At 45.5% G+C, this 25,984-nt stretch overlaps 3 protein-coding genes across 4 annotated transcripts; 2 read left to right on the top strand and 1 right to left on the bottom strand.

The window, feature by feature from the left end:
* Window positions 1-729: 729 nt before the first annotated feature.
* Window positions 730-15,147, top strand: tnfaip8l3 (tumor necrosis factor, alpha-induced protein 8-like 3). Its single transcript, XM_037454084.2, has 2 exons — window positions 730-1,415; window positions 14,405-15,147. The coding sequence occupies exons 1-2, from the start codon at window positions 1,370-1,372 to the stop codon at window positions 14,965-14,967; spliced, it is 609 nt and encodes a 202-aa protein (XP_037309981.2). The 5' UTR covers window positions 730-1,369; the 3' UTR covers window positions 14,968-15,147.
* Window positions 15,148-19,727: 4,580 nt separating this feature from the next.
* On the bottom strand, window positions 19,728-22,905 carry LOC119225264 (tubulin alpha chain-like). The gene is made up of 4 exons (XM_037483012.2): window positions 22,042-22,905; window positions 21,088-21,310; window positions 20,861-21,009; window positions 19,728-20,772 (listed from the first exon to the last, which is right to left on the bottom strand). Exons 1-4 carry the CDS (start codon window positions 22,042-22,044, stop codon window positions 19,795-19,797), a joined length of 1,353 nt encoding a protein of 450 aa, XP_037338909.1. The 5' UTR covers window positions 22,045-22,905; the 3' UTR covers window positions 19,728-19,794.
* Window positions 22,906-23,370: 465 nt separating this feature from the next.
* cnep1r1 (CTD nuclear envelope phosphatase 1 regulatory subunit 1) lies at window positions 23,371-25,963 on the top strand. Of its 2 annotated transcripts, none has more exons than XM_037483024.2 (6): window positions 23,371-23,502; window positions 23,949-24,020; window positions 24,162-24,235; window positions 25,136-25,245; window positions 25,479-25,533; window positions 25,627-25,963. In XM_037483024.2, the coding sequence occupies exons 1-6, from the start codon at window positions 23,478-23,480 to the stop codon at window positions 25,666-25,668; spliced, it is 378 nt and encodes a 125-aa protein (XP_037338921.1). In that variant the 5' UTR covers window positions 23,371-23,477; the 3' UTR covers window positions 25,669-25,963. The 2 variants fall into 2 exon arrangements, with proteins under 2 accessions (XP_037338921.1, XP_062417820.1); XM_062561836.1 differs by having other exon boundaries at window positions 25,456-25,533.
* The last annotated feature ends 21 nt before the right edge of the window (window positions 25,964-25,984 follow it).

Genomic DNA, 25,984 nt, shown 5'->3' with positions numbered 1-25,984 from the left:
GAATCCCAGAATGCTTCTGTTTGTGTTTCTTCAGCTGCGAGGGCAGGCGAGCTTCTCTCTGCGAGTGGGCGGGGGGGGGGGGGGGGGGTTCCAGAGAAACACGAGTGCCTCGCCGCACTTTGGTGGGTGGAGAAACTGTTACATCGCCTCCCACAATGCATTTCTCTCTGCGTGGTGGTTGAATGTGTAAAACGGTGAGTCAACAAAGGATCTGTTGTCGTTTGAGTTGCCAAAAACCTGAGAGTGATTATTTCAAAATCCAGTGCAGCTGTGATGTATCTGCTGTTTTTCTGGATAATCTAATAGTCTCCAACCATTGTCTTGACTTGTGAACAGTCTCATGTAGTTCTTAAAGTCGTGGTTGATATATATCGTCTTTTAAAGCAGCAAGTGTCCTGAAAACTCTCCTTGGCTAAGTTAGCATTCACAAGATAAGAGAAAACGCTGGTGTTTGTTGACCGACCACGAACATTTGTTAGAACTCGTGGCTGTTCTCTACAACAAAGGGAAAACCAATATATTTATGTGGGAGAGAAAACAAATCGAAATGTACGCACGGATGGGAGTGACCAGAGATTCTCTTCCTCGTATTCCAAAACAGCTCAAAACAATTCCGTCTTATCACATCTAAAACACCCCCCCCCCCCCCCCCCCCGGTAAAGGTCAACCCGTCCACCCAGTGGATTCTGAGAAAAGTAAACCAGTAACCCGGCCTGACTTCACGTGACCGCCGGAGACAGTAAGTGACTCCTGTTTTTTAACAGCCAGTAACAAGAGGTTCATGGGATTTTTCCCTGCTGGAGATGAATTTCAAGTTGCCATGAATGAGTCTCTCCCGTCGCTCTGCTCAAACACAGGCAGCACTCTTACCCAGAGACAGAGAGGGAGAGAGAGAGAGAGAGAGAGAGAGAGAGAGAGAGAGAGGGAGGGAGAGAGAGGGAGAGACGCCACTTACAGCATACAGAAAGAGGGAGAGAAAGAGTTTGAGCGGAGAAAGCGTAAAGAGGCTGAGTGTGACGGCAGCGATTGGGAGGAGGAGGTGGAGGAAGAAGGGGAGGACCAAGTGGCGGTGACAAGGGAGGCGGTGAAACCGAGAGGGGGGACGGGCCGAGAGCGAGAGAGGGGAGGGAGCATCAGGCGGGGGGGGGAGGAAACAAGGGAAACTGAAGGGAGTCAGAAGTAAAGAGGAGAGCTGAAGGGAAAAACGGGGAAAAGGAGGAGACAGATCAGCAAATCAGCCCGAAAGAACTCCTCCCGGGGCTGCAGTGGTCCAAGCAGCTCACCAGCAGAAGAAAGCAAAGAAGAAGAAGAAGAAGAAGAAAGAGGAATCTAAGAGCTTCTGCGGCCTCCCAGTGTCCTGCAGGAGAAAATGGATTCGGACTCCGGAGAGCAGAGTGACGGAGACCTGTCCACAGGTAAGCCCCCACACCTTCCCTCCACCATTCTTTGACTGACGCCTTGTGGTAACCAGACTTTTCATCCAGAGGGCCGGTGAGTTCTTTCTGGACCTTTAACACACACACACACACACACACACACACACACACACACGTTGCCGCCGGGAGCTCTTATCCATCCTACTCTAATGCCTCCGAACAAATACAGAATCAAGCACAATTCACGAGTCACCTTAAATCTGTTTGTCCGGCGCCGGTGGTGCAGCGATGGCGAGCTGCGCCCTGAGCTCCGAATGTGTGTGTGTGTGTCTGCGACGGCCCGAACCGAACCCATGAAAGCCGGCTCAGGAACCACCAGGAACGGGCAAGCGCCGACACGTGCAGCCAGCCCGCGCTCATCAACACATCCAGCCACAGACGGAGCGCAGCCTCCCCGGACGCCTTCTTCTTCTTCTTCTCTGCTTCATTCGACAATGAAAATGTTCATGTTCTATGAAGTCTATGAAAAAGTGGTCCCATGGGTTCAGAGCCCAGAAGAGACGTATTTCCCATTATTCCGTGGGAGAGCTTGGTTGTTGTCTTTATTTACACTGAGAGCCTGAAGGGGATTGAAGGCAGGAGATGAAACTGCCTTCTGGAGTTCAAAGATCATGAATCAAATGCGTTCCCCCCCGGGAGGTTTTTGTAATGGCGAGCAGGAACTGTCAAGTCGTTTTTTTCGCTCTGCTTTTTAGATAGATAGTTACTTATTTACCGTGCAAGGGCAGTATTTATATATGTTGGTTATGTCGTGTTCGTAGGGGAGTCAGGCTTTAAATGTCACATTAGCAGATCTGCTCTATTGAAGGACGTATCAGATGGGCATGTCGTCGGTGACTGTGCGATCATTCGGATGACGGCGTGGCCGCTTGCCTTTAATAACCATCTGTCCGCCCATCTGGCTCACCGTCCGTCTGTCTGTCAGCAAAGAGAGAGGAACCTCGATATGAGAGACAGAAAGTAGGAGATGGCATATCTGGATCATCTGCTGGTTTTTTCACGCTGACCGTTCAAGGTCAAGGACTAGAACAGAGGCTTCATTCATTTCACCTCATTTCGTCTTTTTTGGCATCAAAGCGATGGTGCGCCTTGTTGGGAGGGAAAGGTGACTTGGGAGTAAAAGCACAATGTCGTTTTTTGTTGGGAGAAAGCGAGCAGTTTCTACTCCTCAGCCTCACTGTCAGTAAAGAAAACTGGTTTGGCTCGCTCCATAAGGTCAAGCGTCCCAGAGAAACCTGAGCAGATGTGTTTTGAAAACAGGAGTATTGTGATAGTGTTTCCGTCCACAAACAAGACTCTTTGTTTGAGGGACGCGAACCTCATCGTTTAAAATGAGGTTCTTTCAAATCTATTCTGTGTGCTTAAATGGCATGAGTTTCTCCCTGCAAGGTTCTCTCAGAGTCCTCTTCAGACGCTGTCTTTGGTGATGTTCGGTAACACGTGTTCACTTGTGCTTTGCTCCAGCTCTCCATTTTCCCACAATTACTCCAGAGAACCCGCCTGGAGCCCCGGGTCACGCCGCCTCCAGGTGAAACTCGCCAGGTCCGGTCACCGAAGGGGAGAAGTATTAGAATCCATAGAATGGTTGTGCACTGACGAGTGAATATCGTTGCTAGGTAACTGAAACAGATATCACATGAGCAACCCGTATGCTTGCATTGTGTAGTCGACAATATTACTTGATAAAGGGTTAGGAGAAGATTGTGTTTTGGGTTAAATAGCTGTGGGAAGTCGCGTGTCAAATGAGGGCGAGTTCCGTATCGGAGCCAAGACCCAGAAACACAGACAGGTATCATCCCTTCCTCTTCCTCAGGGATTTCCCTCAGGTGAATGAAAGGTTGTTGCACCAAAAAAATGGTCCTTGCACTTTGATAATTACAGAGATCAGCCGCATGCGGAGCTCAGCTGAAGCTACTCCCGAAGTGGTCTTTAGACTTTAAACCAAATAACACACGCACACCCACGAAAGCCTCACAGTTTTCCCCCTGCTCACCCGGTCATGTGATGAGCTTACGCTGACCACACCGACCCGGACGGACTGGTTCGCTGGTGCAGTGGGGATGACCACACCCTGATTTTGAGTCAAAGCGTGCCACACCTGTTCTGCTGGTGGGTTATTGGTGGGGGTCGCATCGCACAATGGAAGGGGATGGGGGGGGGGGATTTGAGACAATTAAAGATCCTGGTTTCAATGTTATGGGTCTACTTTTGGCTGAACCATCATGGTGATGCGAATCACTCTCACGCCCCAAAGAGACATTTCCTGCTGTTCGTGTTTACTCCGAATCCTTCTGCAGAAGGCCGAGTTGTAGACGGGAGAAGCGGTCCGGCTGACACAATAACAGCTGCGGGACGGATAAGGCCATGAGGGTTGTGTAAACAAAGAAAAGCTGCAGATGTTTGATGACAGGGCTGAAATCCCCGGGCCAGGTGACTTCAGCATTCATACGAGATGGTCGTGTTAAATGCCACTGATCCACAATCCCGCAAAAACATTTGAAACATCAGTGCTGCATCAGCAGCCATTAGCAATCAGAGAGCTCACGTTTCATGTTGGCAGACACACACACACACACACACACACACACACACACACTGAAAGAAATTGCCCACACTCTTACCGCTCATTCCCTTGGTCTCCAAACACATGCATCCCTGAGTTTTTTTTCCCCTCTCTGCCTTTAATCTGGCCTGCAGATGGAGAATGCTTACTTCAACCCGGCCCTTAAAACACACACACCCACACCCACCCACACACACACACACACACACACACACACTCACACAAGACACCAGGAGCTGGTTCTGGAAAATTGTAACATGAACTGAAAAAAAAAAGTTGTAAGTGGAAAAGACAACTCAGGATAAAGTTTTATATATATGTTTTATATATATATATATGTCCTCTGACTGCAGCAATGAGACAAACTCTAAAATTCCCTTAATCTCCCAGGTCTTTGACCGGTGGGCATTTTTGGCCGGAGGAGGAGGCTGTGGTTTCACTGCAGGGCCGGTCGAGTCAAAGTCAACTACCCTGTGATTGACAGGTCGCTACGGCATAATTACTTCATACATTTTAACTTTTCTGGTCACCTAAAAATGTGTTATTCAGTGTGAGGTTGTGCTAGCTAGCTCCATCCTGTCGTGTCCCGCCCACGGTTGCAGAAAAACCAAACGGCAGCTGGTCCAAAACCAAGATGCCGAACTCAAGGCTTTAAAATTACAGTCCAATAACCACTGCGTGACTACACAGCTTCTTATGTACAGTCAGTTATCGCAGGAACGGGCATCTGTGTAATTTCTATAATTGACCTAAAGGTGAGGGTTGCGATTCATTTTGAGGGAAGTTATTTGTTTCATCACATTTCCTGCTTTCCACTTGAATTTCCCGGTTTAACATTACAGCTCGACTTACCCGCCTTGTAAATGTAACTCCAACATGCAGATTATTTCCAGTTAAATGGAGACTTTTCCTAATTTAGGTATAATGGCAACGTGATGCAACAGCATACGAGGCAGGGTGGGAGTCATTTGCACACAAAGCTTTGTGAAGTAGCTGGGCTGATTTAAGAGATAAAGCATGCACAGCATATCTCAACAGTTAGCGTAGCACTACGTCACATTAAGCGGCTTGTAGAGTTCATTTGAAACTGTTTTCCACCCTGGGAGTCGGAAGGCCACAGAACAAACCAAATTAGCATATGTGACAATAACATTTGTGGGTTTAGACATTTCATGGGCGATAATGCAGACGGAGAGACACGGCTTTATTTTCACACTCCATTATCCTTTAAGGCCTTTAAACGATTGGAATTAACTCATCGAAGGATTCAATTTTGGCTTCTTTTGCAGAGGGTTTGGTTGAAAAAAAGGAATGGAGTCGGTACAAGTCAGGAACAAACCTAAAAATGCATGCATGTGTGTGTGTGCATGTGTGCGTGTGTGTGTCTGAACCACAGTTATTTCCTGGTCATTAGTTAGTGGTGGGTTGGCAGCCAACAGAGCAGCAGCACTTTGGCTTAACAGCGTGTCGTGCACAGCGAGGGCCTTCAAGGCCAAAGCTCAAAGTGTATCCAATTTTATCACTTTACTGAAAGTGATAGCATCATTTTAAATGAGGCGGCGTGGACATCTGAAGCCGCGCCTCTTCTCCTGGCTGACCTCTGCTCCCCTAAAAAAATCCTGTTAGGCCCGAGAGCACGGTTGCCGTTGTTTGTGCCGTCAGCGTGGTTAGCTGCTAGCAGCCCGGGCGGCGCCTACGTGGAGGTCGTCCTTCAACCATAAATATGCTGGCAAGGTCTCCAGATCTTAACATGGCTGATTTAGTTACAATTCCAGATGGATTTCATTATATTAAGAAACTTTTTTTAAAGCAGTTGCTAATTTAGGTACAAATGACACTTTCACGTAGACGTTGCATCTTTTTTAGAAGCGGCCGACTAATATGATTGGAGTGGTTGAAAATAGTCAGTGACCTGACACTGGAGCAGGTGATCACAGGCCGATAAGGTCAGAAAACCCTGGTATGGATGTAGAGAGAGGGTCGATATATATATATAAGGGCAGAATGGGCCTCTGGTGATTTGAAGCTTCCTCAGGGCCTCACTTTTACTCTGCTATAGTGGGTGAACTGGTAAACAAACCAGGAGGCCAAAGTTATGGGGAAAGCTGGCAAGACCTGGATGAGTGGACGTGTCCTGTGTGTGTGTGTGTGTGTGTGTGAGTGTGTGTGTCTCTTTGTAAGCGATGCCACGGCATGCTGAGACTTGGCCGGAGGTCTGTGAGAGGATCGGCTCACCCACAGCCGGAAAACACTCACGCTCGGCTCAGTGTAGATGTGATGAGGAATGAAGAGAGAGAGAGAGAGAGAGAGAGAGAGAGAGGAAGAGGTCCATGAATGACAAAGTCATGTGGGGCAAATTGAGGGTGAGAAGATGTTGTGTTTGTGTTTTGTGGGCCCGTGTGTCTGACATAAAGGCCTTTTGACAATCAAAAGATGGACACATGGTTTCACCTCTCTTCCTTTGACACCTCCTGCGTCCTCCTTTCTTTCACTCCTCCACGCCGGGGTTCACAGGAAGTGACACATCTGCCGGCTCTCAGAACGGCTGTGGTTGTGTGTTTATTTTTATTTTCTTCTCCTGTGCCTTTTTTTTTTTTTTTTAAGCAAACACATCCTCCTTCCTCTCATTTTCTGCTTTTTCCTGCTCACTTCTATTAGTAGTGACTGAATGGTGTGAAATGAAAATGTACATATTGCCATCTCTGCCCATCCTCCCCCCGCTTCGTCCCTGCTTCCTCCTTTCTCCGTAAATAGCTTGGTTCCCATATTGTCAGATGGAAAGAGTCAAGGGAACTTTCTGTCCGCTTTCCTGGCCCCGATCAAGTAAGGAAAGCCTGAATATTTCATCCACCTCTGTTTTTTATTAGGTCTCAGTCTCACAGTCTATCATTATGGCTCGCGCAAGGACACCCACCCACACGTTTGTACCCAGACTTTTCCTAAATAGAAATGTTCTATGAATCTGGTTATCTGCAGGATTAGATTTTTGTCTGCTTGGCCAGCGTTTAGTAAACGAGCGTTTTCCAGCGTCTGTTGGCTCTGAGGAGAATGTTAGAAAGCATCGCATCGCTCGTGGGCCAGAGTCCAGAGACTCACCTTACTGACGCTTTGGCCGCGTCGCTTTACATGTGGAAATGTCTTTATTTCCCCCCCCCCCCCCCCCCCCCCCGAAAGCTAATGGTTGTTGGAAGAGCAGTTTTTTTTTCTTCCAGAGGAGAGAAGCAGAGAAGGGAGACAGCCGGTTCCCCCATGCCCGGCTAACCAGCCCACTGTGGCCTGTCTCCTCGCGATGGCCCGATCTCATCCCACCACAGCTGTTTGGAGACATCAGTTTTACAGCACAGAGGTCAAAGGGCAGCGATCTCGCCCCGGGGGCCCCCCCTAACAAGGATGTCCTCGATACCAGCGGGCCTCCCGAAGGCCCCCGTAACGAGCAGCGACTCGCAGGCAAAGGCGGAGGTCAGATCACTGACGCCGCCCCCCCCTCCCCCCACCCCTCCCCCCCCGTGCGGCATTCTAATCAATCAGACGTCTCGCGCCACTGACCCACTCCGCCCCCTCTCACTGGTTGAGCTCTGCGGGGACGGGGGCCCCGATTAAAAGAGCAGGAGACAGAGGGAGGGGCAAAGGAAGGAGATGAGGGACGCAGCATTAAACAAGGCTGTTCTTGTGTCCCTCAGAGTGGCTCTTAAGTGCTTCCCCCCTCCCCTCCCCCCCCCACGGACTATGTGTCACACTAGAGACACTTAGAGCAGTCGCAAGGTAAACACAGTTGTGGTTTTCGGGTCTCGCGGGGCGTACACCGTTGCAGTCGCGTCAGCGTGTGTGTCAACTCGCTTTCCCGACGGGTTTGTGTGTATGTGGTTTTAATCCGTGACGCATCTGCCACTAAAAGTTGGAGTCACACCTTATTTGGCTGCCCGTCGCCAATTTCTTCTGACCGACACGTCCAACTGGCCCGAGTCGTCGCTGGCTTGTAAATGCCGTTTGTGTGAATCCATCTTTCCTTTCAAGGTGGTTTTGTTGTGCTTTTTGCTTTCTCTCGGGTTTGGCAGATAACCACCAGGAATGTTGCCCCCAAAATCAGCTTCTTTTCTGCCTCTCCTCCTCCACGTTCCGCATGCGTGCCAAATAAGAACTAGCTCTCCCTTAGAGCCAGCCTCCTCCTGCAAAAAAAAACAAAACACCAACAGCACAAATAATTCATAGCATCCATTTGTCATACATCCAACCAAAGGTTAGAAGTGTGCTTTTTACAAGCATTCGGGGGTCTGTCGAGAGGATCAAACTGCATTTCCTGCTGTGACACTTTATTGGAGGGAAACTGTAACTGTGCAATCCACTTTGAAGCAGCTGAACGAAATGATCTACAAAAGAGAATGCACTTTATAGTCTGTGGCCACTTCACATGAATGAGAGCCATTACGGTTTTGAATGGGGGGTTAGTTATTAACCCAAAAGGTGTGAACGCCTCTCTACATCTTGAGCAGCTGTTAAGACGCGGCGAATGACCTCGGGCTCAAGAGAGAGCTTTGGAAACTGGCCCAGAGTCAGATTTTACATGCCATGAATAATGCACATCAATGCATTTTGTCTCATTTTCTTTCTCCGTGAAAATCTTTACTTTCATCCAAGACCTTCTTAAATATCCATATGACAGATTACACTTTTAGAGCTTTTAATGTACAAATTATTTAAGAAAACCCCAATTAAATTTGTCGATTTTATAATATACCTAACATATAGTACATTATATGGACATGTGTGGCCATGCAGTATGTCTCTCTTTGTAATTATTATATAGTCACAAATTCCTTTTTATTTTTATACTGTTGTTGGTGATTGCTTGGTATGTATTTTTTTATCTTTATTTTTAATTGTCTGCAAATACAATAAAATTCCAATTCCTTGTATTTGAACACGTGATTGGCCCATAAAGCTGCATCATGTGTCACAGACATTTAGCTGGGATGGTGTGTTTGAGTCATCTTCTCAATAGAGCAGAGGGAGTGAAAATACCACCAGAATGGAGAGAAAGTGGAGATTGAAATGAAAAGACCAAACTGCCTGAGTACTTCAGCAGCTTTTTTCTTGTGTATGAAGGCTCTTTTTAACGTATGTCAGTGTGTGTCTGTGTGTTTAATTTAATACCGATGCCTCTATAGTACTTGCATGAGTAAACAAGACCATCTGCAGGAACATCGGCCATAGAGTCACCCTTAATGCTTGTCATTTGTGCCAAATGGTCAGATTTAGCTCAAAATCTAGATTAAATTAAGCGGGTTCCACTTAAACCCGTTCAGCTCGGATTTCGGCCCCCTCACCAACCTAGGACACACAGACCCAGGCCTGGGCTTATCCTCCTGCACTCAGACACGCCGGCGCTCTGAAACACTCCCACTTGTGTCCACGAGGGCAGCCGAAATACAAACATACAATGAAAGTGGATTGTTTTTAACTTTTAGTAAATATATGTAAGTGCTCTAGTAGAAGCTGGCACCACACACTCCCTCCCTTTCACAACTCCAGTCCAGCGGCCTCACAGGCTTGCTTGACACGAACCCTGCAGGCTATTAAAACCTCCTAATGTCGGCCGCCTCATTGCTTTCCTCGAGCCTTGTAAAAGAAAGAGAGAGAGAGAGAAAGTCTGCAGCGACTCCTCTCTCAAAAACCCCAAAGAAAACGAGGAAGGACGAGGTAAGAGAGGAGGAAGTCAAGCTGTCACCCTTGTTTGCGTCTCCAACTCGTCTCTTCCCCTGACATTTTCCTTTAAAATGTGTACATTTTTTGTGTTGTGTTGGTGCTCTGTGAAATGGCGGCCCAGGGCTGATGGATGACACGCCGCATCGTGCAGGACTCAAGCCGGCACATTAAAGCCCGTCTCTTGTGTATGAAATATGACTCCGTGCAACTTCTGCAGAAGGCCGGTGCAAACTGAGCAAAAGGGGATTAGAACTGGACCGCTGTTCCACTAAACAAAAAACTTTTAAAAAGGTTATTAGCATTTTTGCTTTCAGCGGTTGCAGTGAGACCGGCAAACGTTTATTCCGGAAAAAAAAGCATGTACTGGCTGTTTAGTTACAACACACGTTAAAGTAATAGCTCACACATGGGCAGTATTTGCACAGCAGGGGTTGAAGGGAAATTCTGCGTAGCTTTTTTTTTTGTTTGTCACCAACCAACAACCCCACAAACCCCTCTTCCCTTTCTGCCACTCTCAGCCCCGGTTGGCTGTGCAATTTCATTTGATTTAGAGATAGCGTTGTTATTATGGTAAATAAGAGGGGTTTTCTAATTCCTTTTCTCTCCTCTTATCAAACGCCATGTGTTTCATTTTGTGCTAATATCCAACATTGATAGAACGATCGCGCACAAACACCTGTGCGTGTTGTGTGAGCACACGAGCAGGTGTGGTGAACATATGTTTTCGTGTCTATCTGGCAAAAAAAAACACCCGTGCACCTGCATGGAGTGTGACCTGGTTCTGACCTATAAACCAATAAACACGAGCGTGTTGTCATTAGCAACCTCTTTGTTAGCAACCCCATACAGGGAAGCACTGCTCACGCATTGTGTTTCCTGCTCTGGAGGGTCTGTTTTTTCCATTTATTTTTAACATTTACAATAACTATAGGTGCAGATGTCTCTCTGTTGTTAATGTACTACACAATATACCACAGATTTCATACATTTCTTTTTCATGTCAAATCAAATCCTGTCGTTTTAGATTTTGGAAGAAGTCCTGTGTACTAATTAACTGGCCAAACAGTTCACCAACTTGTTTTAACTCGCTGTGCCTCAAGTCTTTCTTCTAATTTGATCATGATCCATCCATCAATCCATTATCTCCAACTGTCCGGTCCAGGCTTCACATCCGCGCCTGCGGCAGTTTGGCCGGAGCTGCATTTCTTTGGACTGTTGGGAGGAAGCAAAGATGAAACCTTCACACGGGAGGGGCTGTTCAGCCCAGAAAACGGGCCTAAACCCCAATGGGGGCTGACTCTGTTCTGTTTATTAAAAGAGTTGTTTCTCTGCCATGCGACATGAAGCGTGACACGAAAGGCCGAAATGATCCACACACACACACACAATCACACTCACATGGCGGTGTGTTCCACGCAGTTCTAGCCGATAAGCCCACCAGGCGCCCCCACCCTCGTGTGAGTGCGAGCTGCTCGTTGCTGTGGTTTCCCCTGGAACGAGACGGCCACGAGCAAATGGGGTCAAAGGTCAGCGGCGCCACATTCGCGATAGTGGAGAGGCACGCGCACAAGTTGCCTTTCACAAGATTTGTAATTCTAAGTGAATCTGCAAATTTACCAAAATGTTAAACTCTTACTGGACTAATGCTTTTCTTTGTTGTTGTGATGTCTTTAATGTTGTTAAACATTAAAGACATCACAACTAGTCCACACAGTCCATTTGCTGTAAATGGAACAAATTTACATAAGCGACTGACTGAAGTGGAAATGAATCAGCCCAGATGGGCCCTTTTTTTTTTCTTCAAAATCTTTTCTGGGTACCACCTTCCGCGGGGCAGGTTTGGCCGGTCTCCATGTTCCATTCCCGTATACGTACTGTATGTTCTGTTGACTCGACGCGGTAAAAAACATCAGGCGGAACAAAGAGGCCGACTGTCCAGTCGAGAGGGACGTTCAGAGGGCAGGAAGCGCCTTACCAACCCCTGAAAAGTGAGCTTCAACAACCGCCCCAAAGCCGCAGACACCTCCTGCTCCTTTGCTCCTTTTTCAGGTTACTTCTTCTCAGTCACTTGAAAAAAAAAATACTAGGTTTATTTTCTGAAAACCAGTCACATCGGGACAAGTGACAGAATAATGAGCGGGGAAGGCGAGGGTGGAGCGTGAGAGCCGGAGATGGAGGCGGTCTCTGCGACGCTCTTAACTCGTTCCGACACTCCGGCCCCATGCACGTCGCTCATCCCAGCTCCCGGTGTGACAGGCCTGAATGTGAGCGCTCGGACTTCTCACTGCCCCCCCCCCCCCCCCCCCCCCCACTTCCCCCCCCATGTGCGCTCCACATAATCGTCTGCGCTCACTTCCCGAATGTGATAAAAACAAATTATAAAAAACCTTCGCGGCCAAACTCGCTGACTCACACACAACCGCCTTCCCCCAGCACTCTTGACTCACGCGTCCATTCTGCGAGGTATCTCTTCACCCCCCCACCGATGATCCAGGGGTAAAGGCCCTTATAAGCAGGCCGGATGGGTGGCTGGAGAATAATTAGTCTACCTTCAGCTCTTCACCGAGAGGTGAAACTGGTCTCAGCTAATCCGAACAGTCCACAGTCACCCTTATCGGTGTGCCAGGGGGGGGGGGGGGTTCAGAAATCTATCCGGTCGGGTTTTGGAATATCAGAGGATCGCTGGAATAACGAGCTGCTTCCCAGGAACAGGAAATGACAAACAAAGAGAGCCTGTTGATGAGAGGCACAGATCTGCCTAATGACAGCCACAGTTCTAGGTCCGCCGGTCGCTATTCAAATATAATGGAAAGCACCGTATTGCCTCGTATGCATGTTGTGTATTTGACGCCTCGAGCCATCTATATTTGGTGTTTTAAAAGCCGTGTTTGGACAGTGGCCTGTGGGGATTTAGCAGCAACTATTTCCTCTCGACTGTAGAAGGACCAGTGTTTGTATGGAGCCATTGACTGTTGTGCTGTATGCAGGTTTGTGTTCAGATTTAAATCCTAATCAAACGCAAAATGAGACCGTCAACACGAAATAAAGCCCAGATGGTAATCAACAGACCACTTTTGGTGAACATCTTTCACCTTGTGGTTTTTGAGTTTGTGGTTTAGGCTCAGTGTTTCCACTCCCATCAACCTTGTTTCCAAGCAACGGTTCGCACAGGAAAAGGTCTGGATGAAACCCACTTTGAGGTACCAGACGAGAACCCAAATGCAGACGGAAGCTGATAAAGTGAAGCTTTGAGCTGATTGACAGACAGAAGATGAAGATGATGACTTCTAATCACCGGGTCACCAGAAAAAAAAACCACATGTCCAAATGTTTGTGTCATGTCCGCAGCTTGTTTTCCAAAATATGAAAATACATTACCGGAAAATAATTAATGGTGGCATTCAGTTGGGAGTTTTTTCGCTTTTATGTACTTTGTTGTCATGACGCAGGCTTTTATCTGCACGTTGGAAGTCTTCATACTGACCCACACTTTTTTGCCTCACTCCTAATCTCATAAAGCTGCACGGTGCAGCAGTACATCCAATATTAAGTATTTGGAAACAACTTTAGACAAAGAAATTGCCCTTATTAGTTGTAAATGTCAAAGTGGCCATTTTACAGATACGTGAAATGTCATTTAGCTTCAGACCAGAACATAAAATGTCACTCCTCTCATGAAATGCCACAGATAGGATTTCTCCCAATTGTTGTGCTGCATTCAACGCATCCTGCGTGTGTATTAGTATTACAATCAGTCAAATAAGATCAAATCCTACAAGTCAACGTTGGATGTGACACCGCAGGGAAGAAACTCCCTTTCCCTCCTGGACCTACAGTAAATGTGGAGGAGGGCGAGGCTGACAAAAGTGGGACCTCTTTCCTGGGCTTTAATCATAATAAGAGTTCACTGGTGTGTCATTTGAAGCAGGGTGGCACCTAAATAAAGACCTCCTCTCTCCGTCCGTCCGTCCCGCTCCTCACATTCACACAGACACGCCGGACTCCTTTGATGTTCTCCTGCGATGAATTACGGCTGCAGTCGGACTGAGTCGGAGCGCAAAGTGGTTCTTATCGGTGTGCAGCCGTGTGATGTTATCCGCAGAAGATAATCGTTCCTCCCAGAGTCGGCCCACTGCTGTTTGGCTGCACCCCTCGTTACTCTCTTTGTGAGACGGTGTTCTTATGAACTTTGTGGTTGTTTTTTTTTTGGCAACTACACTTTAAGTCAGCTGCAGTTTGTTACATCCAAGTTTGAAATAGACTCGAGGACGAGTCTTTGGTCGGTGCCAAGAAAAACCTGAGTCATCATCGAGCAGTTGACGCCACAGCTGTGCTTTAAAAACTTCTACCAATGAGCTTGTACCAAGTCAGCGAGTTGCGTAATAAGAAGGTCACTGTCTTCCTCCGGATAATCCTGCCCATAAGACCAGACCTTTTCTTGTGCAGTGGTCCTTTAAGGAAGGAGTTTTCTGTTGGTCCAGATGGGAGCTGTTACATGTAAACATACTGACATTTAACAGAAGAGGTCAGAGGTGATATTAAGATGTCCCGACATCCACTGCAGAAGTTGTGCTTTCTTTAAAAGACCACAACAGACTTTAGGCAAAAGTCATGCTTGTTTCGCATCGGCCGTGCTAGCAAATGGACCACCATTTCCCACCTTCAGGACTAACCCCAAATCTCTTTCTTCCTTCGCTTTCAGGACAGGAGAGCTTCAACTCTCGCTCCCTGGCCCTGCAGGCCCAGAAGAAGATCCTCAGCAAGATGGCGACCATGGTGGTGGCCAACATGTTGACGGACGACACCAGCAGCGAGATCCTGGACGAGCTCTACAAGACGAGCCGGGAGTTCACCAAGAGCAAGAAGGAGGCCCACAAGATCATCAAGGACGTCATCAAGATCGCCCTGAAGATCGGCATCTTGTACCGCAACCACCAGTTCAGCCCCGAGGAGCTGGACACGGTGGAGCGCTTCAAGAAGAAGATGAACCAGGCGGCCATGACGGCGGTGTCCTTCTACGAGGTGGAGTACACCTTCGACATGGGCATCCTGTCGGAGCTGCTGCTGGAGTGCAGGGACCTGCTGCACGGCCTGGTCGAGCAGCACCTGACGCCGCGCTCGCACGCGCGCATCGACCACGTTTTCAACCATTTCGCCGGCGGCGAGTTCCTGGTGGAGCTGTACGGGGACAGGGAGGAGTACAGACTCTCGCTGAGGAAGATCTGCAACGGCGTCAACAAACTGCTGGACGAGGGAACGCTTTAACCTCACACCGCCCGACCTCTCTCACCTCCTATCTCCTTTCCTGCTCCCCGCGCGCTCACATCCTCCTCCTTCCTTCCCCTCGCTCTGTTCCTTCTGCGTCCATTTCCATGCATCTAGGCTGTAACATGCTGCTGCTGCTGCTGCTTTGGTTCCATGGGAGGATTCTTTTTTTTTTTTTTTGTACTCTCTTTCCTCTCAGCGGGTGGTTGCTGCACACTGGGACAGCCTGTGTCATGTCATATGCATTATAGCGTTCCCAGTCAACCCGTTTTTGTGTGCAAAAGTGTACTGTACCAATGGCCAAAAAAAACATACATTAGGTATAGTTGGATGTGGATGATAATCAGCAGTAGTTATCAGTGTCTCTCTTCTTTGTGTGTGTGTGTGTGCACATGTGCTTGTATGGGACTTGCTTGAATAATGTGTTTGTACATAAGACCAATGGTGTGTGTGTGTGTGTGTGTATTATGTATCTGTGTCAATCTTCTCTACAAGGGTGTAACACTTGTCTTTTATTAAAGATTTCTTTTAAACGTTTTCTTGACGTTCTTCCGACAACTAAAACCACATGTTTTAACAATGATTTGCTTGCCGGCCATTTGCTTTCAGAGAAATGCTCCAAACGTATTAAAACTAAAACATCTACTCTTCACAGCTGCCATGACAGGACATGTAAGGGTGGATCAAATCTGGAAAAATAAGTGCACCACAAATGTGCAACAAGATCCCGCCTCCCCGACCATTTGGGCCGCGTTGCCCACCAGGCATTCAGTTTCCCAACCATTATTTAGAAATGAGCAGGAAAATTAGTGATTTGTCATTTCTGCTTCATTAGATGCCCTACGGTCTATTCTGGTCCCCTGCTCCAGGAAAAACATATTACTGGTGGCTTGGTGGGACTCCAATGAATTTGGGATGCCAGAGGAGGAGAAGTGTCTGTCTCCTCGTAGGAACAAAACAAAACAGACCGACCACCCACCCTCTAAGCCTCTATCTGCACTCAAGCTTTAAGGTAGTTTCGTATATTCTAACAATTTATGTGGCAAAGGCATAATTTATAAAGGACAAGAGACGACAACTCACACACACACACACACACACACACGCGTTCGTCTTTAGTTGTATTTCTGGGTTGACTGTCTTTTTGTCTCATTTCTGTCCATCCTAAAGCAAAAGAGGGCCGGCTTTTAAAAGAAATCCATCTTTATTGTTTTTTAAGCTCTAAAAACATTGGATAAAAAATTCCCACAACAAATATTTACCTTAATAACAAACTGTCTGTCGGAGCCACATCTTTAAATGCTGACGCCCCAAGTTTGAAACCGAGTCTCCGAGTCCAAATGAAAATAACCTCCATTATTAAGACATAATTAGGGGTCATTTTCTCAGACAGGAAAAAAATGACCCCTTTTCACAGGCGGATGACTCATGACATTGAGAAATGTTATGTGTAAAATCTAGTGGAATGCTCCATTAAAAAAGAAGGAAAAAATAAAACATGAAATGAGCTCCTATACAGTGAGAACTTCAACTCAAAGGAAACAATAAACACATCTTCTCAACGTGGCTCGACTAAAACAACTGGGTTCATTGATGACACCTAGGAAGACACACAGGGACAGACGCACAGAGACGTAAATAGACCGGGACACAGAAACCCCGCGGACAGGCTGGAGAAGACGCAGAGACCAGAAGGATCAGAGACCTGAAAGGAATCAGCAGCTCCATCACTTAATGTCAGCTGGGGAAAGAGAGGCCTGTTTGTCGATGACACCGCTGGCAGGTCACATGTTTGATTTGCCACAGTCGGACATGTGACCTTTCTAAACTACCTTGAGGTGCACAGGGAAGTGTGTGTGCGTTTTTTTTTTTTTTTTAACTCTGTGAACAGATGACAAAGCAAAAGCTTCCCCTCTTCAGAGTCACCGCTTCAGTCTGTGAGGTCCGACACACAATTTTCCCTTGAGTCCGATATGAAGAGGAAATTCATGTCCCTCCATTGCTGCCTTGTCCTCTGGAGACAGACTATGTTTAGACCCAAGAGCAAATCAAAGGTCCTTTCCAAAGAACATTAAAGACAAATAAATACCGTGTCGTCAACAGTGCATCACTCAACCTCTCCCCGATATTTTTGGGGTTTCCTTTTGTCGGCTCAGGTTCCAGGAGTACAGAGCAATATCTCAAATAAATCATTGGTCAGTTTGCAGGTTTTCGGGGATACGAGTTGTGTTGCTTGAGAGCTCAGCGACGCTTGGTTGGAAAATGAAAAGTATAAAACTGGGCTTTGTTGAGTTTGAAGTGAGGTTACCAGACTTTATAGTCCTTACAGCCCTGAGTGGAAAACAAAACTTCAAAAATATGGATCAAATCCACATGAGATGTGGTTATATTAAACTTTGTGGTATCTTGGGGTAAAAAGATTTTTATTTGACACAAAACAAATAAAACAAAATCACAATCCTTTTTGAAATTTCTATTTTTTGCAATAATTGATGCATAAACTCTTTAAATCATAGTTTCAAAGCACAAACATACTGATGTACTTAATACAAAACCACTGTCTTCCTAGCATTACAACTTCAATATGAGCTCACCTCTTTTGGGAGAACAGTGCAAACTTGGAGGTTGTGAGATGAAGAAGGATGAAGGACAAAGGACAAGGACAGAGGAGGACAAGGACAGCAAGCGACGGACACACTGCTTGGTCCCATTCTACGCTGTCCGCCTCCAGTTCTTCCATCCCTGCGTGGTTTGGATCGGACAGGAACCGACTACAGCGGCGTATCAGGTCTGCAGGGAGAATAATTGCCTCCAGCCTGCCCTCCCTCCATCGGGAAACGAGCAGAAAAAGGTCACCGAGGATCCTTCGCACACTGGACACAACCTTCTCACACCTCCTCGCCAAAACCACCAAACAGACGCCAGCTTGTTCCCTGATGAGCAATTTATCAGTCGTACCGCACCTCCATTTCCACTGTACCTCAATCTCACTGTTTGTGTTGTATATGTTTACGATATGTTCTTATATATACATATATATATATCCATTATAAAGCCTACACCTGTTTTTTGTGTGTGTTGTCCTTGTTTTTTATTTGTAAAAGGAAACTGTATGTACAGCTTGTGGAGAGCAGAGGAATCCAATGTCATGTAGGGGTAAGTGTACATGGTCAATACATTTAACATAACTTAAAGTAACATATTGTATTGATTCCAAAATATGAAATTCTACTTTTTTGTGTGGTTTTGTTGTCAAAAACACTGGCAAGAAAAGCTCTACATGTTTCTTTGAACTTTTTTCTATTCTGTAGTGTCCTTGACCAGTCGCACAAAGAAGCCCGTGTGGAAAAATAAAAAAGCAACACAGTGCTGAGGATGGATTACTGTACATACATTAACTTTGATTCAGTATGCACCAAAGATACAAACACAATCAGGTCACGTGCAGTGATGGGTGAGCAGTAAATAATACGTCAAATTTATAATTTGCACTCTTAATGTATGGATATCGTGCTCCAAGTCATAAGTTGGATTGAGTAAAAAAAAAACACATACAGAAATGATCTCAGTCCTACAATCATCTCATTTCTGTTCACTTTTGTCTCTAATACCAGGCGTGTTCATATGCAGCACGTTTCCACTGTCGTACAAGGTGCATCCACGACAGCTGAAACCAGCACACATGTTCTACATGTCTGTCATGCTTGTGAATGAATGAACAATCACATTACAGTTCGGTAAGTCGATCAGTTTCATTAAGGTAAAATGTCCCGATTGTTAATGGCTCATTCCGATGATGATTTGAAGAGCTGCAGTGAAGAAGAACAAGACATACAGTGAAATGAGTCTGCTGTGTGTACTAAAATGGATTCATTTAAGTGTTGATTGACATGGCGATTTCCTAAATGAATAAATTATTCCTATTACTCGGTCGAGTGTCAGACCATTTCCCAAGAGAAGCTCTTAAAAACCTACGATGAAGTCTCATACATGTTTTTTCAGACATATTTTCACTTTTCCTCACACGCTGACACTAAATAACCCGACCTGTGCTGTTGAACTCAGACTGTGTACTTTGTAGAGGTCATCGTACAATGGTAAGATGAAGCAGGTGAGGAACGGGAGTAAAAAAAAAAGTATACTATAGCACACAGCAGAGGCTTCACATTGAGACTGAAGTCCTTTGTATTATTTGACTTAAATGAGCCATCAAACGTGCGTAAACACCAGTACAGACAGATTCAGACCGCTATTTAGGAAATCTTTAAAGTGGGTCATAAGGACATCAGCACCAGGCTTTCTTGATTTATATAAAAAAAAAATTCACTATTAGACCAAACAAAAAAATTGTTGTTGTTTGTTATTCACCAGAATTACATGTAGAATCAAAAAGAGCATGCAAAAACATAAATACCTGTAAACGGGCATTGAATTCTAAAAGACAATATCATATGTGCAAGTACAATTGTGACTTAATTTCTAGGTTTTTGTCAGTGACAGAAGGTCACACATGATCAAGTCTGGTAAAAGAACACGGTCAGATTGCCAGGCCACCACGCCACTCTTTTAGGCCAGACTTAAATCACTTTTGATTAAAATAATTTCACATCTTCATAGATTGCCAGTTGAAGACTCCTCTGAGTGACAAAAGATCGCTGCAGTCAAACCATTTAAAATCAGTCAGTGTAAAATGTGTGTAACCCATCTAAAATATGTTTAGCGTGAAAGTATAAAGACAGAAAACACTTTGTCCAGTCAATGAACAGACTTTATTATTCAACAATAAAATTAAACAGTTTACAGATCAATAAGGGAATGCAGATCTGTTTAATACTCTTCTCCCTCTTCCTCATCATCTCCCACACTATCGGCTCCAACCTCCTCATAATCCTTCTCCAGAGCTGCCATGTCCTCTCTGGCCTCAGAGAACTCTCCCTCCTCCATCCCCTCTCCCACGTACCAGTGGACGAAGGCCCGCTTGGCGTACATCAGGTCAAACTTGTGGTCAAGCCGAGCCCAGGCCTCTGCAATAGCAGTGGTGTTGCTCAGCATGCACACAGCCCTCTGGACTTTGGCCAGGTCTCCACCAGGAACTACAGTGGGAGGCTGGTAGTTGATTCCAACCTTGAAACCAGTGGGGCACCAGTCAACAAACTGGATGGAGCGCTTGGTTTTGATGGTGGCAATGGCCGCATTCACATCTTTGGGCACCACGTCACCACGGAACAGAAGGCAGCAAGCCATGTATTTTCCGTGGCGAGGGTCGCATTTCACAAATTGATTAGCTGGCTCAAAGCAGGAGTTGGTGATTTGTGACACCGTTAGCTGCTCGTGGTAAGCCTTCTCAGCAGAGATGACGGGGGCATAGGTAGCCAAAGGGAAGTGGATACGGGGATATGGCACCAAGTTAGTCTGGAACTCTGTCAGATCAACATTGAGGGCGCCATCAAAACGGAGGGAAGCAGTGACGGAGGACACAACCTGACTGATCAACCTGTTCAGGTTGGTGTAAGAGGGACGCTCGATATCGAGGTTTCTACGACAGATATCAAAGAGGGCCTCGTTATCTAACATAAACGCACAGTCTGAGTGGTCTAGGGTGGTGTGGGTGGTCAGGATGGAGTTGTAAGGCTCCACCACAGCGGTCGACACCTGGGGAGCTGGGTAGATGGAGAACTCCAGCTTGGACTTCTTGCCGTAGTCGACAGACAGACGCTCCATCAGAAGAGAGGTGAAGCCAGAGCCGGTGCCGCCTCCGAAGCTGTGGAACACCAGGAAGCCCTGAAGGCCGGTGCACTGTTCAGACTGTGGGAAGAGACGGCGACAGTTATCACATGAGATACAATCCTTTCATTTGAATTAATAAGGTATCCTCAGATATCATGTTACAGACCAGTTTGCGAATCCGGTCCAGCACTACGTCGATGATCTCTTTGCCAACTGTGTAGTGTCCACGGGCGTAATTGTTAGCAGCATCCTCCTTCCCAGTTATCAGCTGCTCAGGGTGAAACAGCTGGCGGTACGTCCCACAGCGCACCTCGTCTGAAGAGACAATTACTTGTAAATATAATTACATTTTTACATTGAAATGATTGCTCAGCCAGAAGCCATTACACTCACCGATGACAGTGGGCTCCAGGTCCACAAGAACTGCTCTCGGGACGTGCTTTCCGGCTCCGGTCTCACTGAAGAAAGTGTTGAAGGAGTCGTCTCCTCCTCCGATGGTCTTCCCAGTGGGCATCTGTCCATCCGGCTGGATCCCATGCTCCAGGCAGTAGAGCTCCCAGCAGGCGTTGCCAATCTGGACACCGGCTTGACCAACATGGACGGAGATACACTCACGCTGTGGAATGAGAAAAACACATGTTGGGTATTATAGTAAAGAAACGAGGCATACTTGGCTGAATGACGTTCCAATTTTATCAATTGCCACTTATTACATGTAAAAAACTGCTGAAATAAATGATTTGAGATGGGGGGGGGGGGGATTTCATGTAAAAAACAAAAACAGACTATGACTAGTCATAAAAGGTCTAGTTTACAAAGATGATAAGTTATCAAAGAGAAAGAACATTTACCATTGTTATCAAGTGGTAAAGCTGGTCAAACACAGCTGTATCGGCAGGTTAGTTGGCTCTCACTACAGTTAAAGGACTAAAATAGTTTGAAACCCCTTGGTCTTAGTTTCCTAAAACTGCTCAAAAAACGGCGGCAAAATAAGATGCTTTTTTTGTTTTAGGTTCAGAGCCGTTGACCCGCAATCACTGTGGCGAAGTCCAGGTATGACCGCCATAAAGTATTAACGTGAGTCGGGACATTTCAAATGAGCCGTTCTCGATAGTGCTCAATAAAAAAGCATCATTTTAAAAGGGATTTTGGTCAACGGTTCTACAAAATGTGACGTAAGTAGTTTTTTTTGGTTTAAACGATGAACCGTTGATAACCGTTGATAACCGTTGACAATGGTTAGCTAACGTTAGCGTTCAAAGAGATTAACGTTACTTCAAGAGCATTGAATACGGTTAAATAAATACAAAGTCCACAAGCATATAACGTTGATACTCTCATACTCACCATGTTTTTCGGAATCTGAACAAAATCGAGACTAAATGTGTTTGGAAAAGGACAAGGCAGTAACGGCGCCGTGTGTTAAGTGAGACCGTTATTTCTCTAGCGGGGTGGTTTATACTCTTACTCAGTGATGAATTCTATTGGTCAAAAGTCACGTGACATCATCTCTTATTGAAGCGGTAAAACGTGATGCAGGAACTACGCAGTTTAAACTTTCTGATTGACGTGGATTACATGGATATATCTATGGTGGATTACACGCTACCCACGTAGATCATTGGTTTACGTAGAATAGGAACGCCCATTTAGTCTTTGCCTAGTAACTGTCTCTTCAACCGAAGTAGATTTTTTTTCAAAAACAGCCCATTACGTCCCATAGGGTTGCCAAACTCTCCCAACCCATCAGGGACACTTTCGCGGGTTGACAGGGGTGTGATAGCGTCGTCGGGCTTGCACAATGAGCAGCGCACAACTTCACAACAACCGGGAGTTTTTCGCGCATCATTGATTTAGGAGGCTGTGCTTGGAAATCGGGACTAGAGCTGTCCCGGCCGGGACAAATCAAAATTGCCCATAATTCGGGATGTCCCGGGCAATACGGGACGGTTGGCAATCCTAACGTCCCAGCCCGTGGTGAAAGTAAGCCGGTACTGGCTGGTACGGCGCATCGGTAAGAAATGTCTTCCCGGTGCGCCGTACCGCGGCAGTCATCATGAAGCGGAATTATGCTTCACTACTAAATTGACTAAACTAAGCTTAAACCCTTTTTGACCGCCAAGGGTACATCACTAAAGTAGGACGTGATCGTAAATAAATTTACAGGTTCCGCCATTGTTATTACATCTGGACGAGCGGAGCGCTTGGACCCAGAAGAGGCTAAATGTCATGACGTGACATAGTACCCCCAAGAAATAAATACTACTTTAACCCCTGTGTACACATAAAGGACAGATTTATCTGTATGCAATTATTCAAGTTTGAAAATGTTGTAATCAATACAGTGTTTATAGGGTTGGGCAATAAATCTCTTGCAGAATTGCAAACAGAAATGCAAAGCAGAAAATGTGGTGGAACTAACAAAAGGAGTTCTCTAACAGATTCGTGTGGTAAATATATTCTGTGAATATACTGCCATCATGTGTTATACTATATACTGCCATCATGTGTTCACCGAATATACCACAGAACTTTTTATACTAACGTGTAAGTGCTTTGGTTTTCAAGAAAAATAACTCCAGTTAAAAAAACATGAGATGGAAAATGAATATGGCATCTTCTTCCCGTAATCGTTGTCGTGTCGAATAAGAGAAATTCTCGTTGAAGTCTGAACTACGGGTCTTCCTTCGTCTTTTTTGACCTCTCTGGGCACCCGTACCGTAAAGCTACGGCTCACTTTACGGCAGTCGCTCAAAAGCAGGCTACTGGGACAAGGCTAAGATATGAACTCCCTGGAACAGGCCGAAGGTAACCAAGCCCTACAATACACGACCGCATGTTTTAACCCCATAACCGTAGAACAACAAAGAACCAACGTCTTAAACGAAGAATACAACCTTGAGTTAATCCAGCGTATTCTCTTTGTACGACACTTAGCATGGATGCTAGCTCAAAACACAATGTACGCTTTTGCGCTAACACACTTATTATTCTTACATATTATTTCTGTTAAAACGATGGCAATCGTTTGCGATGTGTAACGGGCGTATTTAGTCACGTTTTATTCTTCCTCCTGACTGTTACATGTTTACAGTAGCGTTAAACATTCACACAGTGACATGAAGCCCAGCTTTCGAGTTGAGCCCGACAGTTAATTTTTTTAATAATTTTGTATAAATTGACCTATGACGTCACACAGCCACAGTGTTATCCAAATACGGTGTTTTAATTGTGCCCATTTGTTTGTGTTTCAGACCTGAAGGCCTTTGAGAGAAGATTGACAGAATATGTCTCCTGTTTGCAACCTGCAACAGGAAGGTGGAGAAGTAAGTTCAGGCACTGATGAAGTAATCACAGGCTTGCATTACCTACAATATTGGAACTTACTTTATGATGGTTTGATGAATGATTTGATAAATCCCGTTTCATGTTGTCGACCTGGTGTCATTCTCCTGTTCTTGCTTCAGTGATCCTGATAGTGGTGTCTGTTTGTACGGCTACTGGGGCTTGGAACTGGCTAATAGATCCGGACACACAGAAAGTAAGTATTAGTGGACAAGCATGTCGATGTGTGTCATTATTTGGGTTTTTTAAGGTCAGCTATCACAACGGGGATATACATAGTGCTCTTATTATTGAGCATTACAACTTGAGTACAACCAACAGCAACAAGATGATGCTTGTCTGTCTCACTCTGGGATTACAGCATTGAGACAATACACATTATATCATCCGTTGACAAGTGTTTATGACTATTAACATAACATTTGACAGATTTATTTTGCGATGGAATATTCCTTTTAAGAAAATTAGAATGTAGATGGAAGCATTCGGGACTGGGGCTGGTTTTCCCAACTTCAAGTAAAAGTACCAGTCCATACTTTGTATACGCGCTCATTGTAGAGCTGCACCTAATGTTAATAAAACTAAATGCAGATTACGGTTTGCTTCCACTGTTGCTAAATCAATTATGAGTAAATGATCCAGAATGAGAAGGCAATATTTCATGCTTGTCCTTTACTCCATTATAATGACTGGATTCATGTCGTGAGGGAAAATAAATGATTCTTTAAATACAGACATTTGTCACACTCACAAACTGAGCTTTACATGACACAAAAAATGTGTAATTTTCAACATTGTCTCTTTAATACTTGCTATGTCATAGGTTAAAATCCTCCTGGGGTTCATTAACTTTTTTTGCAACAGGCTTTTAAAAGGCAATGTAAACCAGCGCCACTTACTGCACTGTCTGGGACTGAGAAAAAGGGTAGAGTGAAGACTAGGTATACTTAAAAGTGGCTTAATCCATTGTCGGGACATCTGCAACATCTTGTTCCTCTTTTCTATTTTTTTATATTCATTTCCTAAACTGACAATAAATGAGAGTGAAAGCTGTGTTATTGACAACCTGTGTTGCGTTGTTCCTCTTGCTCTGCAGGTCTCTTTCTTTTCATCACTGTGGAATCATCCCTTCTTCACCATCAGCTGCGTCACTCTCATAGCTCTCTTCTTTGCCGGGATACACAAACGAGTTGTGGCACCATCAATGTATCCTTTTGTCGGTCACAGATTATATAAGATAGCAGGTTTTAATAAGAAAATAAATAAATAATGACTTTTACATCTGTTCTGACAAAACTCATCCAATCACAGCCATTGACTGGAAAGTGTAGAGCATGTAGGACATGTTTGGCTGCCTGAACTTTCACAACTGATTCGTCATTGTTCACGTGGGTTTTTTTTGTCTGACGCGTTGAGCTCTTTGACATTTGCGCCTTCAGCATCGCTGCTCGCTGTCGAACAGTTTTAGCCGAATACAACATGTCCTGTGACGACGTGAGTTTACAAATCTCTTTTTAATGTTCTGACTTTTAATCTGCTCAGACAATCTTTTGGAAATATTGTCTTGTTAATGCCATCTCCTTGCAGACGGGAAAACTCATTCTCAAGCCTCGACCGAACATCCAGTAACCACAAGCTTGCGCGAGGAGGCGGGACGGACTCGGCCCTGGTTAATAGCCCTGATCGCTCTTGGGTCCCGACTGCGGTCTGAACAGCACTGAGGCGGACGTTGTCTTTACAGTGGAAATGTATTTGGAAGAGACAGAAGAGATGAACTTATAGGGTCTTTTAATTGGCTCACTGTTTTGATGCCATAATTGAAGATGAGCTCAGATGTGTTTATTTCTGTTTCTGATCCTGAGCATGTATTTTAAATGTTTCTATTTTTTAAAAATGATTTACCAAATAAATATTTCAGTTGCAAAAAACACGTTATTTTCTTTTG

The sequence above is a fragment of the Pungitius pungitius genome, chromosome 4, assembly GCF_949316345.1.
Source record: "Pungitius pungitius chromosome 4, fPunPun2.1, whole genome shotgun sequence".
NCBI lineage: Eukaryota > Metazoa > Chordata > Actinopteri > Perciformes > Gasterosteidae > Pungitius > Pungitius pungitius.
This window is presented reverse-complemented; position numbering and strand designations above follow the sequence as displayed.

Bases quoted from the DNA above. Each gene is read 5' to 3' on its own strand.
- tnfaip8l3 (XM_037454084.2), top strand. From the start codon at position 1,370: ATGGATTCGGACTCCGGAGAGCAGAGTGACGGAGACCTGTCCACAG. The intron at 1,416-14,404 runs GTAAGCCCCCAC...CTTCGCTTTCAG, and splicing joins TGACGGAGACCTGTCCACAG to GACAGGAGAGCTTCAACTCT.
- LOC119225264 (XM_037483012.2), bottom strand. The intron at 21,010-21,087 runs GTGAGTGTAATG...TTGTCTCTTCAG, and splicing joins CCTGGAGCCCACTGTCATCG to ACGAGGTGCGCTGTGGGACG. The intron at 20,773-20,860 runs GTCTGTAACATG...CTCTTCCCACAG, and splicing joins TGGACCGGATTCGCAAACTG to TCTGAACAGTGCACCGGCCT.
- cnep1r1 (XM_037483024.2), top strand. From the start codon at position 23,478: ATGAACTCCCTGGAACAGGCCGAAG. The intron at 23,503-23,948 runs GTAACCAAGCCC...TTTGTGTTTCAG, and splicing joins CTCCCTGGAACAGGCCGAAG to ACCTGAAGGCCTTTGAGAGA. The intron at 24,236-25,135 runs GTAAGTATTAGT...CTTGCTCTGCAG, and splicing joins TAGATCCGGACACACAGAAA to GTCTCTTTCTTTTCATCACT.